Here is a 14,329-nt window from a genome sequence, read left to right as displayed (position 1 = left end):
ATCATCGACACTGCTTTTCTTTTGTACTCCCTCCGTTCCTAAATATTTGTCTTTTTAGAGATTTCAAATGGACTACCACATACGGATGTGTGTAGACATATTTTAGAGTGTAGATTCACTCATTTTGCTCCGTATGTAGTCACTTGTTGAAATCTCTAGAAAGACAAATACTTCCTCCGTCCCAAAATAAGAGTCTTAACCTTAATACAACTTTGTACTGAAGATAGTACAAAGTTGAGACACTTATTTTGGGACGGAGGGAGTATATACCAACAAGAAACATGCATGTACACAAAATGCAAAAGAGCAACCAGCATATATGTCTATCATCAAATCTAATGCCCACAGTTCATACTCAAACAAATATTTGTGAGGTGATCTACTGCTATATAACACAATTACAATATGCCAAAACGGTTGTGACGGCTCAGTCCTGATTGACTCAACGGCAAACAGAACTGCTGAGAAAGACGCTATCCCCAACAAGCCCAGCCTCCGTGGATTCGAGGTAATTGACGCTGAAAAGAAGGCCATCAAGGCCCAATGCCCCAAGACAGTCTCATGCACGGGCATCCTTGCCTTCACTGCCCATGACAGCATCGCGCTACCAGGAAATGTTACTTACAAAGGTGCCTGCTGGGCGCCGCGACGGCAGGATATCCACTTGACCAGAACGCCCTCAACAACCTACCCTCACTAGTCACCACTCTCAACAGCTTCTGAGCTGGTCGGACCTCACAGCTCAGGACATGGTCATCCTCTCTCGTGCGCACACCATAGGCGTCTCGCATTGCTCGTCCTTTACAAAGATGCTACATGGCTTCAGCAACACCAGTCAGGTATGATGGTGTTCAGAACTACCGCTAGATCTCGGACATTTTCCTTTCGGGCCTTATGGTATGCATCTAGTCTAGTATCTATGTCTATAATGATTGTTTTACTGCCAGGTTGATCTTACCCCGACGATGCTTGACAACAAGTATTATGTGGGTCTGACAAACAACCTAGGCCTGTTCACGTCAGACCAGGCATTGCTCACAAACTCAAATCTGGGAGCATCAGTTGACGAGTTTGTCAAAAGCGATAAGAGATGGAAGAGCAAGTTTGTTAAGTCCATGGTTAAGATACGGCTCAGCTGCAGGGTCATAAACAAAGGTTGTACTGGTCTTGAGCTTAACAATGACCCCGACTCTGGTGAATTCACTGAACTAGCGACAAGCTAGCGGCAGTTGTGGACTGGTCTCTAGTAACTCGATAAACGCTATGCTTAGGTCGTTGCTTTGACAAGAATAGAAGAAAAACAAACATATAGAACAACCTATTTCTTCAGCTTTGAGCTCCAGTCTTGACTATCTCCAGTTTTCATACACGCGGGATTCTTCAAGAACTACTCCTAATCTGACAATGACATTCATCGCCGTACTTTTGGCTTTGTTTTGGGCACAAGAAACAGATGCCCCTCTATTTGGACTCTTAAATTTATGCTAATAAATGGCAACTGAATTGTTATCTCAAGAAATATTTAGTAGTAGTAGATATTTTAACCCTAAGATCAAATACCAGTAGTTAAACTAATATCGGGAGCATTTTTCTTGAACAGAACTAGTAATGAAAACTAATCGGCTTAAATGCTAAAAGCTGGCTTGCCCTTCTTATACTTCGTTGAGGCCCAAATGAGACATCATATTCACATTCAAAGAAATTAGCATCAAGGGCCATTAGCAATTACAGAGGTACTTTTAGACTTCTAGCTACATGAACATGAGTGATATAATCAGTGCATATATCAAACAGGAAGACTAGCATCTCAACAAAGAAAATGATGTAAGTACAAGTAGTGGTTAGTTTACTTAGAAGATCTTCAACGGTTCCCATTACAACCTCTCGGCATTTGTAGTAGATAAGAGAACCAGCCATTCATAAGGAAAAGGAGGGGAAAAGGCCATAAACTTGATGCAAAAAAGTTCGAATACAACAAGCTGGGACCTATCACTGAGCATAACAATTATCAATTATAACTGGCTGGCTGTAGTCTTCCAGGTGCTTAACCAATGTGCACAATATCAATGCTACCCAGTGTTCCATAACTAAGGCCCAGTTCTTTTGAGCAGATTGTGGAGAATTTTGGTCTCGAAAATCTGGAGCCAAAAGAACTCGTTTTGACTTCCAAAATCTGGAGAGGATTCTATAGAATCCTAGTGCAATCCAAAAGCAGCCAGAAAGCTAGATTTTCCCAGAATCCTGAGATTTTGGCAAGTCCCACCTCTGAAAACGTTTCATAATATAGGAATACCCCTATCCCATGGAGAAATTACGCCCAGAATGCCACTAGCCCATCCACGCGCCGGAGAGAAAACGCTCGAGCGAAGCGCTCGACCGCCCCTGTTCGCATCAGGGGAAAACGCTCGGCCGCCCTGTTCGCGAGGGCTAGGGTTTGCCGCCGCCGCCTGGCCCTTGCCGCCGCCGCCGCCGCCCGCCTGGCCCTTGCCGCCGCGGCCGCCCGCCTTATCTCCCTCCGCCGCCCCTCTTCCTTCCCTGCTCCTCCTCCCCTCCGCCGTATCTCCGCCAACACTGACGGCCCACCTCGCCGCTGCCGGACGGGAGCTCCGCCAGCCCCGCCAGCCCCGCCATTCCTCACGACGGCCCACCTCGCCGCTGCCGGACGGGAGCTCCGCCAGCCCCGCTCCTCGCGACGCCGCTGGACGGGAGAGCTAGCCCACCACCGTGTGCTCGCCGCAGGCCGCCCTTCCTAGACGCCCGCCGGACGCGAGCTCCCGTTCATTGTCTCGTTTCTCTTTTGCCTCCTCTGTATTCTTCTGTCACTTCTGTTTGTTTCTCTGCCAATATCTAGGTGAATAGATGGATGGATAGATGCATGGATTGATGAATAAATGGTACTGGTAATGGATTGCTGTATGTTTGATTCTTTGAATTTGTAGCTTGATAATTTGCTATAAATTGCTTGCTATTTCGGTACTGCTACTTGGTGCTTGGTAATTATGTGCTGATGAATAGATGATGTATGTACGTGCTGATGGCTAAGGGCAGTATAGACATTTCGGCACAGAACTCAGTCCACAATCTCAAACTACAATTTCAGAAAAGAACTCGACAGTAGATTCTGCAGGAAGCGGATTCTGTGAGAATTTTCCAGAATCTTGATTCTGCAGAATCCTGCACGAAAAGAACTGGGCCTAAAGATGATGCCGCAAGTTGAACCAACCTATGAATGGTCACAGAAAATAAACAAGAACAAAGATATGGAAATGCATTTCATCAACAACATAATAAACTGAAAGCACACTGAGAAGAATGATGGAAATACTTAAAAGAGACGAGACACGGAACACAGGACAAGGTTGTGGTGATCCAGCTCATGGGTTCAAACCCTCACTCTCCAAATCAAAGATACAGCAAAGGGACTTCGAACCCACGACAGCAATACAACATCTAAGAAGTACACAAGGTTAAATAACAGCCAAGAACAAGTCTTTTACAAAGACACGGGACACAGATCACTTGAAAACAACACACACATAAGCCATAACACAATACTGCTAAACTAGAGCAAGCAAGAAGCTTACTCTCTACCACCACGGTAGAATGCTGCACCTGCATGGCTCTAAAGAGCAATCTTAAACATCAAGACACCAAGACAGACAACAACACGATCAGGGATTGGCAGCACCATGAATGCCGACCACGCCACTGCTGCCGGACGAGCCACTAGTGCCAGGGAAGGAGCTAGAGCCCGGCATCCCGCCGAAGCCTACCTGTGGTGTGACGCCGTTTGGCCCCGGAAACACCCAGTTGACGGACGGGCCAGGGTAGAAACCACCGAACCCAAAGACGTTATGGGGACGGTAGGACTCGGGCTCAGTTGCTGGGATGTCCCTCGCACCATGGCAAGCAACGGTGGTGGCGAGCAGGAGGCCAAGAACAAGGCTCACGCTCATGCCGCTACGCCTCTCCATTGTTGCTACTGCTTTTGCTTGCCGACCTTCTGGTTTGGCCAAGAGCAAGTTGCACATCCCCCTCTTTTATAACCGGTAGTGTAGTGTACTGTGCATGATCGTTGTGTTATGGCTGTGGCTGAAACTGAAAGGTGGGCCTAACTTGTGTTTCTTTGCGGCAGGACCCACCTGCCAGTGAGCGTAGCTATGCCAGTGGCTCCAAAGGTTTTGGCTACGGTCAAACCAAAACATGGACCGCAGATCTCCATGGGACCATACATGTTTACTCTGTTGGTGTACTTTCTAGCTTGAGTTAAGATCATAAAGCCAAGACTTGACATACTGCACTTATGTACATATCTGATGCTGGGTGTACAGTGGCCTGGGTGCGCATATGTCATGTGGGGCACGTCTTACAGACGTGGGCCGCGCGGCCAGGAGCAGCCGACGGCCGCATCAGGCAAGGCGCAGGCTGGACAGGAGTCCTGATCCGGGCACATTAGTTCCTAGACTAGTTTATTTCGTATAGGTTTCTAGTTTGTTATTAGCCCATGGGGCCTTTATATATCAGACAGTTAGCACCCTTTAGGGATAAGCAATAAAGTTATTTCCTTCTATCTTCCCCTCCCGCATCATAGAGCAGCCAGGCAAAAACCCTAGCGCTCCTATCCACCGCGACTACGAACTACGTAGTCGGGGTCCTGCTGTCTTGGGCACCGAGGCCCTTGACAACTTGGTATCAGGTTCCAGGCGATCCTCCTCCTCGTCCACGCTCCATCCGCCGGCCGCTGTCCCCCCTGTGTCCGCGCCCAGCTCCCCGACATCGCCACAATCCGCTGCCGCCTCGGTCACTTCCGGCATGGCAGAACCGACCACCGCGGATCTGGCTAAGATGATCGAGGCCTTGACGGCCACGGTGATGTCCCTGCAGTCGTCCGTCACCGCACTCCAGAAGGACAAGTCCTTCTTCCATCAACAACGGATCGCCGAGGAGGAGAAGGTGTGGATGGCGTCCTACAATCTCGAGGGTCCTGCCCAACTATGGTATATGCAGGTCCAGCGCGACGAGGGCACACCTCCGTGGCGCCGCTTCTCCGAGCTGCTCAATCTCCGCTTCGGGCCACCGCTGCGCGCTAACCCGCTGGGCGAACTAATGGCGTGCAAACGCACGACGTCCGTCGTCGACTTCCAGGAGCGGTTTGAGGCACTCCTCCCCCGGGCAGGCACCTTATCCGAGACACAGAAAGTGCAGATCTTCACCGCGGGACTCCAGCCACCCCTCAGCCTCGACGTGGAGATCCATAACCCACAGTCCCTCGCCGTCGCCATGAGCCTCGCCCGCAAATTGGAGCTGCGCGACCAGTGCGCGCTTTCCGCCGCGCCACCGGTGCGTTTTCCACAGAAGGGCATCCTGCCGACACCAGGACCACGCCTCGCGCCCCCCGCTCCGGCCCCACCAGCCGCACCTCAGCAGGGCCACAATCTGCCGGACGGACGCCCAATCAAGCGTCTCTCCCAGACAGAGATGGAGGAACGCCGTCGCCTGGGCCTTTGCTTCAACTGTAACGAGAAGTTTGGCAGGGGCCACAACCGCGTGTGCCAGCGCATCTTTCTCCTCGACTTAGCGCCGGACGACGACGACGACGACGCGGCCTCCGCCACTGATGATGCATCGCGGGCCGACCCTCAAATCTCGCTCCACGCGATCGCCGGCGTGCGCACGAGTGAAACCATGCAGATGCAGATTACTCTCGGAGGTGTCTCCCTCCTCGCCCTGATCGATTCAGGCTCCACCCACAACTTCATCGCCGAAGAGGCGGCCGCTCGTGCTACGTTACCGCCCCCCACCACAGAGAAGATGCGCGTCACGGTGGCCAACGACGAGCGCGTTCCGTGCCAGGGCGCGTACCGCGTCGTGCCCTTCCGCATCGGCCACGAGGAGTTCGCGGAGGATTTCCTCGCCTTGCCGCTCGCGGGCTACGACATCGTCCTGGGCACGCAGTGGCTGGCGTCGCTCGGACCGATCCTGTGGGATTTCCGAGCCCTCTCCATGACATTCTGGCGGCGGGGCCATCGGGTGTGCTGGCACGGCATTGCAGGACCGGACGGGCCAGCCCTAAAATCATGCAGCGGCCGCGACTTCCTGGACGCCATCATCACCGAGTTCGACGGCATCTTCGCCGACCCCTCCGGCGTGCCACCGCCCCGCAGCCGCGATCACGGCATCACCCTGCTACCTGGTTCCGCCCCGGTGGCCGTCCGTCCGTATCGATACCCGGCCGCGCACAAGGACGAGCTGGAGCGTCAGTGCGCCGCCATGCTCGCCCAAGGTATCATCCGTGCGAGTTGTTCCGCCTTCTCGTCCCCGGTACTGCTGGTCCGCAAGGCCGACGGGTCCTGGCGCTTCTGCATCGATTATCGCGCCCTGAACGCCATTACTGTCAAGAATGCGTTCCCGATTCCGGTGGTGGACGAACTCCTCGACGAGCTATGGCACGCTCGTTTCTTCACCAAGCTCGATTTACGTTCCGGCTACCACCAGGTGCGGATGCGTGCGGAGGACATCCCGAAGACAGCTTTCCGTACTCATGACGGCCTCTACGAGTTTCTGGTGATGCCGTTCGGACTCTGCAACGCGCCGGCCACGTTCCAGGCCCTCATGAATGATCTGCTGCGGCCATACGTGCGCCGTTTTGTTCTCGTCTTCTTTGACGACATCCTCATTTTCAGCGAGACATGGGCTGACCATCTCCGACATGTGCGCACCGTCTTCACGGTCCTGCACCAGCACCAGCTCTTCGTCAAGCGCTCCAAATGCGCGTTCGCCGTTGAATCAATCGCATACCTGGGTCACACCATCTCCGCTGCAGGCGTGGCCATGGATCCGAAAAAGGTGCAGGCGGTGGCGGACTGGCCGCAACCACGCTCGGCGCGCGCGGTTCGGGGCTTTCTCGGCCTTGCGGGGTACTACCGCAAGTTTGTCAAGGACTTTGGCATGGTTGCCGCGCCCCTGACGGCCCTCCTTCGCAAGGATGGTTTCTCTTGGTCGCGGGAGGCGGCAGCAGCTTTTACCACCCTCAAGACGGCAATCACCACGGCTCCCGTCCTCGCGTTACCGGATTTTACACGGCCGTTCATCGTCGAGTGTGACGCATCGACGTACGGTTTCGGGGCCGTCCTTCTTCAGGACCACCACCCGGTGGCTTTCTTTAGCCGGCCAGCCGCGCCACGTCACCGTTCCCTGGCAGCGTATGAACGGGAACTCATCGGCCTGGTGCTCGCGATTCGCCATTGGAGGCCGTACCTATGGGGGCGTCAGTTTGTGGTAAAAACGGATCATTACAGCCTCAAATTTCTGCTTGACCAGCGTTTGGCCACCATCCCGCAGCATCATTGGGTTGGCAAACTCCTGGGATTCGACTTTACGGTGGAGTACAAGGCAGGTAGTACCAACACGGTGGCGGATGCACTTTCCCGCCGTGACACGGAGGAGACGACGATCATGGCGGTCTCAGGGCCTCGTTTCGACTTCATCAATCGCCTCCGGCAAGCGACGTCTACTGATCCGGCGCTCGTCGCACTGCGGGAGGATATCACGGCAGGTGCGCGGCAACAGCCTTGGGCGCTCTCCGACGGCCTCGTTACTTTCAACGGCCGCCTCTACATTCCGCCGTCATCCCCGCTACTCTAGGAGATTCTCAGTGCCGTGCACGATGATGGGCATGAAGGCGTCCTGCGCACATTGCATCGTCTCCGCCGCGATTTCCACGCACCTAACCTTCGCAAGACGGTGCAGGAGTACATCCGCACTTGCGGTACTTGCCAGCGGTACAAGTCCGAGCACTTGCACCCCGCTGGGCTGCTACTGCCGCTGCCGGTACCCACGGGCGTGTGGACTGACATCGGCATCGACTTCGTGGAAGCGCTTCCTCGAGTAGGCGGGAAGTCTGTCATCCTCACCGTGGTGGATCGCTTCAGCAAGTATTGCCATTTTGTGGCGTTAGCCCACCCATACACGGCAGAGTCCGTGGCACAGGTGTTCTTCGCTGAGGTTGTTCGTCTCCATGGCGTGCCGCAGTCCATGGTCTCTGACCGCGACCCCGTCTTCACCTCCGCTTTTTGGCGAGAGCTCATGCGCCTCACGGGGACAAAGCTGCACATGACGTCAGCATTTCACCCGCAGTCGGATGGTCAAACGGAGGCTGCTAACAAGATCATTGTGATGTATTTACGGTGTCTTACCGGGGATCGTCCCAAGCAGTGGCTCCGGTGGCTTCCCTGGGCTGAGTACATATACAACACCGCCTACCAGACAGCAACCCAAGAGACTCCGTTCAAGCTTGTGTATGGCCGTGACCCTCCCACTATTCGCTCTTACGAGCCCGGCGACACACGGGTGGCTGCAGTGGCCAGGAGCATGGCTGAGCGCGACGAACTTCTCGAGGACGTCCGCTATCGTCTACAACAGGCACAGGCGGTCTATAAGTCCTACTACGACAGACGTCATCGGGACATTCGGCATGAGGTGGGCGATTGGGTTTGGCTTCGCCTTCGACAGCGCGCCGCGTCCTCTCTCAACTTGCCAACCAGGGGCAAGCTCAAGCCACGATTCTATGGGCCGTACCGCATTTCAGAAGTGATCAACGACGTGGCATACCGTCTTGAGCTTCCGGCACGCTCGCGCCTCCATGACGTGTTCCACGTGGGCCTCCTCAAGAAGTTCTTCGGCATTCCTCCAACTACACCGCCGGGATTGCCTTCGATCCACAACGGGGCGGCTGTTCCAGAACCAGAACGCGTGACTCGTGCGCGCCTAGCACGCGGCGTTCGCCAGCTACTCGTCCACTGGAAGGGTGAAGCAGCTTCGTCAGCTACATGGGAGGATCTTGACAGTTTCGTCGAGCGCTACCCCGCTTTTCAGCTCGAGGACGAGCTGCTCGTCGAGGGGGGGAGAGATGTCATGTGGGGCACGTCTTACAGACGTGGGCCGCGCGGCCAGGAGCAGCCGACGGCCGCATCAGGCAAGGCGCAGGCTGGACAGGAGTCCTGATCCGGGCACATTAGTTCCTAGACTAGTTTATTTCGTATAGGTTTCTAGTTTGTTATTAGCCCATGGGGCCTTTATATATCAGACAGTTAGCACCCTTTAGGGATAAGCAATAAAGTTATTTCCTTCTATCTTCCCCTCCCGCATCATAGAGCAGCCAGGCAAAAACCCTAGCGCTCCTATCCACCGCGACTACGAACTACGTAGTCGGGGTCCTGCTGTCTTGGGCACCGAGGCCCTTGACAGCATACCGAGGGTTGCAAGGCCTTAGACTGCAGTAAACAAGAGCATTCATACCAGGACCGTAACAGAAGCCAAGCTCCAATTTACTCTTCCCCACAACTACCCAACTACCCACATTTAAGCTCCCATGATCCATGTCAGGTAGGTCTGCAGCAAATTGAAGGCATCCTCAGCTTTGTGGCAGAACAAACCAATAGGAAATCGACAGACAACACTGTAACATTTCTTCAATAAAGGACATGCAGGTTTCGGAACAGATCTCAACTCAAGGGATAGAAGATGACTTAGGCACCTTAGCACGGTTAACAAGAAATAATTTATTGGTAGAGTAACCAGACTCCAGAGTCCAGTATAACAAATATATGCGATATATGCTGACAAGTTTTCCTAGTGTTGATCAGGTTTTGCCAACTACAATTTGGATACATTGTGTCCAAAACTGGGCAAGCATAACCATACGGTGCAACAAACTAGAGGAAAGAGTGGGAGCTACAAGCTTCGGCTTCACTAGAACAACAAAGCTAGAAAGTTCAATTAATATATAGCGATGCATAATTGCAAGGGAAAAGATTAGACAAAACTTGAAGCTTATACTCAGCCATGAATTTTACAACAGTAAATTTGGCTACATATGTATCCTGTAACCTGTAGTGACTGCTGGCGAATTGAAGTAAACAAAAACTATGAGCAGGGCACCACTAAAATGTTAGAAAAGAGAGAGGCACTGCTAAAATATTTAAGTCGATACAAGGGAGAGATGATTACCACTACTGGAAACATCTAATGGCAGATTTTGAGAAAACCATCTTCTGTTCCAACGACAAACAATCTTGACAAAGGAAGCACAGAAATAGCCGAAAGAACAGACATGTTTTTATATTTAACTCCTCTGTCAGACGAATATAAGTTCTGAAGTACGAGCTGCTGATTTCCGATCTGCATGGATTTTTTTTTTGACAAAATGTACCAACAGTTACTTTGGCAGGAACAGAGTGGACTTACAATTCATATGGTATGTAAAATTCCAAAAGAGGCTGCACTGCTGCTCCAAATATAAAGCTTGCAAAAGAGCGTGGTGGTGAATGTGGTCAAGAGGAGAAAGTACATACCTCACTTGTTGGTCTCGATAGGGAAGTAAGTGCAATTTTGTTTCTTGACACTGAAACCAGGTCTTGACCCCAAACAGAGAAGTCAAAGATGCCATCTGAATGGCTTCTGAAAACGTTTGACTGGACTGATAGGTTCCTGTCACATTGCACACAAAACTTTAAGAAACTAAGCTCAAACTGGAAACAAATCATAATCAATAAGATATATGCATATTGTGTGATCCAAAGTTGATAATCAAACTGCTGCTTCTATGAAACTGTGGATTCAGTGTGATATAACATAATCTTATCACTATCACTATGGCCCAAACAAGTAGTGGTGTATCAGGAAAGTTTCAGAACACAAATAGTGCAAGAAAATTGTAAGTCTCTTTTCGGATATGATACTGTATCCCCATTGAGGTGTGGAGAGGCCTCCGAGACATAGCTATATATGGCTAACTAAGCTTTTCAACCTTATTTCTCGAGCAAACAAGATGCCAGAAGAATGGAGACGGAGTATGTTAGTACCAATCTTCAAGAACAAGGGAGATGTTCAGAGTTGTACTAATTACCGTGGAATTAAGCTGATGAGCCATACAATGAAAGCTATGGGAGAGTCATTGAGCACTGCTTAAGAAGAATGACAAGCATGACCAAAAATTAGATTGGTTTCATGCCTGGGAGGTTGACCATGGAAGCCATTTTCTTGGTACGACAACTCATGGAGAGATACAGGGAGCAAAAGAAGACCTGCATATGGTATTCATTGACTCGGAAAAGGCCTACGATAAGATACCACGGAATGTGATGTGGTGGGCCTTGGAGAAACACATAGTGGGCCTTGGAGAAACACATAGTCCCAGCAAAGTACATTACCCTCATCAAGGACATGTACAATAATGCTGTGACAAGTGTTCGAACAAGTGATGGCGACAATGATGACTTCCCGATTAAAATAGGACTGCACCAAGGGTCAGCTTTGAGCCATTATCTTTTTGCTTTGGTGATGGATGAGGTCACAAAGGATATACAAGGAGATATCCCATGGTGTATGCTCTTTGCGGATGATGTGGTGCTAGTCGATGATAGTCGGACAGGGTAAATAGAAAGTTAGAGCTATGAAGACAAACCTTGGAATCGAAAGGTTTTAGACTTGGTAGAACTAAAACCGAGTACATGAGGTGCGGTTTCAGTACTACTAGGCACGAGGAGGTTAGCCTTGATGGGCAGCCTCAGAAGGACACCTTTCGATATTTGGGGTCAATGCTACAGAAGGATGGGGATATCGATGAAGATGTGAACCATCGAGCCAAGCCCGGATGGATGAAGTGGCGCCAAGCTTCTGGCATTCTCCGTGTCAAGTGAGAGCCACAAAAGCTAAAAGGCAAGTCCTATAGGACGGCGGTTCGACCCGCAATGTTGTATGGCGCTGAGTGTTGGCCGACTAAAAGGCGACATGTTCAACAGTTAGGTGTGACGGAGATCCGCATGTTAAGATGGATGTGTGGCCACACAAGGAAGGACCGAGTCCGGGATGATGATATACAAGATAGAGTTGGGGTAGCACCGGTTGAAGAAAATCTTGTCCAACATCGTCTGAGATGGTTTGGGCATATTCAGTGCAGGCCTCCAAAAGCGCCAATGCATAGAGGGCGGGTAAAGCGTGCTGATAATGTCAAGAGAGGTCGGGGTAGACCGAACTTGACATGGGAGGAGTCCGTAAAGAGAGATCTGAAGGACCGGAGTATCACCAGAGAACTAGCCATGGACAGGGACCGGAGTATCACCAGAAAACTAGCCATGGACAGGGGTGCGTGAAAGCTTGCTATCCATGTGCCAGAACCATGAGTTGGTTGCGAGATCTTATGGGTTTCACCTCTAGCCTACCCCAACTTGTTTGGTACTAAAGGCTTTGTTGTTGTTGTTGTCCTCGTCTTTTCAGATATGATACTGCACTAATACAATAAGAGAATGGAGAACATATCATACCAAAATAGGTAATACAACCAATGAATTGTTGCAGCCAAAGAATAATACCTTCTTAGATCCCAAATTCGAAGTGTCTTGTCAAGGGAGCTAGAAGCAATCAAGTGGTCCTCTGGTGATGCCATCTTTATGCGCAAATAGAAAGGAACCAGTCAGATGCCAGAATAACAATTGCTCATGGTTTTGCCCTATGATGGATAGCAACCTAGTAGGGGCATTGGCATACCTTCGTAATGTGACCATCATGTGCTCGCCAAACTGCAATGATTTTTCCACTACGCTCATCAAGTAATCGACAATAACCAGAGCTTAGACCTGCTGCAATCCAGGATGATGAAGCCACTAGGCTTCCATTCCTCGGCTTGTTTGAGCCAGACGAGCAAATAGCTGACACGAGTGATGAGAAGGAGATTTCAGCCGAATCACTCTTCCATAAATGCAGCTTCTGATCCCGAGAGATATCAATAAATCTGCATTTTAACTCAATCAATGTGCAATTCAATAGTAGACAAATTTTTCGGTAGTGAGGTAGAAACAGAGTGAAATAACAGTGAGTTGCAGGCTTGCTGCGAGAAAGAAATATGTTCTAACTTGCATTACTAATTCTACAACAAAAACTAACAATGCTTCCAAGCTCACATAACAATGCCCTGTTTAAGTGAAGTAGATTATCTCCCTATTTTGTTTCAGATGTGCCTACCAAACATAGTCAAAATTGTGAACATAAATAATCAAGTGGTACTGCAGTGATCACCCATATACTTACCGCAGTAGAATAGCAGGAAGGATATTTCAAAATATGTTAGAAACATAATAAAATCACCAAATCCAATAAACAGATGACAAAGTGTATACCTGATAGATCCATTTCCCATGCCAGCAACAAGTTTATCTTCAGATGCCATGTAATGCATGGTCGTATACAAGCTACCACGAAATGCATTCGACAGTATTCCACCTGAGAGCGCGTCCTGATTAAGCATGTTTGCCTGTTCAACAGATGCAGTTTGCAGCGGAAAGCTTGTTGAGGACTCGGTATGAGCTGCTATGAGCTTTCCTGTCTGCCCATTCCAAATATGAATCGTGCCATCACAAGAAGCTACTTTTCCAGTAATTGACAGGATACAGATGGAATTGACAACCTATATAAATAAAATATCAGAAAATGAACTGTTGGAGCATATTGAAAAAGCGCTATATCTAGGGGGTGAAATTAACTTACAAAGAGTACATCAATGAGTTTAAACACAGAAGAAATGCAAGCAAGATCGAGCAATCGAATATATGGTAATCTAATACTATTAGAACAGTTGAGCTAGAAATCAAACAGCATTTACTGAAAGAACACCGTCCTCTCAGAGATATTACCCTGTAGTGATTCAATGTTTAATCACAGCAAACACAACCACTAAACGATCAGAGCACCGTATTTCAGACACTAAGCTAAACATCAGTACACGGTCTGTACAAACTGTGTTTCATTCAGAAAATAAGAACCATCCAACAATAATAGCGAAAAAGAAAGTCATATGCAGGTAGTGAGAGAAACTGACCTCTTCATGCCCGTAATATCCAGATGTGCAATTCATGTTGGCCAACTCCCAACGCTGTACACTTCCTTTAAAACCAGGTCCAACTCCCCCAGTAAAAATCGTGCACTCATCATCATGGACTTCTAATGACCGCAGAGCCCCAGGGTGTGCACGGGCTGAATAAAGGACTGAAGCTTCGATCTTCCATGGAAGTTCATCCTTCAAACCGCTATTACGTCCAAGAAGATCTGGTACGCCCCAACTACTGTCAGGAGTAGGGAACCAAAACCACGGCTGATTTCCAGAAGTTGATGTAGACAAATTGTCACTAGATGTCCCATGCTCAAGCCTAGATCTGTGCTTGGAAGCTGCCATCCAACCAGTTTTAGGGATTTGAGATTGAGACACAGACGACCCTGCCCCGTTAAAAAGTTCTGTTGGAACAACCTCAGACGAGGTGTCGTTGCCAGGCTGATA

At 49.9% G+C, this 14,329-nt stretch overlaps 1 protein-coding gene and 1 pseudogene across 4 annotated transcripts in view; one reads left to right on the top strand and one right to left on the bottom strand.

The window, feature by feature from the left end:
- Positions 1-1,861, top strand: part of LOC119340978 — a 2,992-nt pseudogene extending 1,131 nt beyond the window's left edge.
- The window catches only part of LOC119340977 (protein GFS12-like), a 15,697-nt gene extending 1,374 nt beyond the window's left edge, over positions 1-14,323 (bottom strand). The window contains exons 1-7 of one of the 4 annotated variants that reach the window (XM_037612881.1): positions 13,874-14,323; positions 13,176-13,462; positions 12,547-12,790; positions 12,372-12,445; positions 10,353-10,488; positions 10,009-10,179; positions 3,203-3,223 (exon numbers count right to left, since the gene is read on the bottom strand). In XM_037612881.1, the coding sequence (XP_037468778.1) occupies positions 10,024-10,179; positions 10,353-10,488; positions 12,372-12,445; positions 12,547-12,790; positions 13,176-13,462; positions 13,874-14,227 (1,251 nt within the window). In that variant the 5' untranslated portion in view covers positions 14,228-14,323 and the 3' untranslated portion in view covers positions 3,203-3,223; positions 10,009-10,023. Of the gene's footprint in view, positions 1-3,202; positions 3,224-9,251; positions 9,391-9,765; positions 10,180-10,352; positions 10,489-12,371; positions 12,446-12,546; positions 12,791-13,175; positions 13,463-13,873 lie in introns of those variants that run through there. The other 3 variants (XM_037612880.1, XM_037612879.1, XM_037612876.1) reach the window with 3 other exon arrangements.
- Positions 14,324-14,329: the final 6 nt, after the last annotated feature.

The sequence above is a fragment of the Triticum dicoccoides genome, chromosome 7B, assembly GCF_002162155.2.
Source record: "Triticum dicoccoides isolate Atlit2015 ecotype Zavitan chromosome 7B, WEW_v2.0, whole genome shotgun sequence".
Taxonomy (NCBI): domain Eukaryota; kingdom Viridiplantae; phylum Streptophyta; class Magnoliopsida; order Poales; family Poaceae; genus Triticum; species Triticum dicoccoides.
This window is presented reverse-complemented; position numbering and strand designations above follow the sequence as displayed.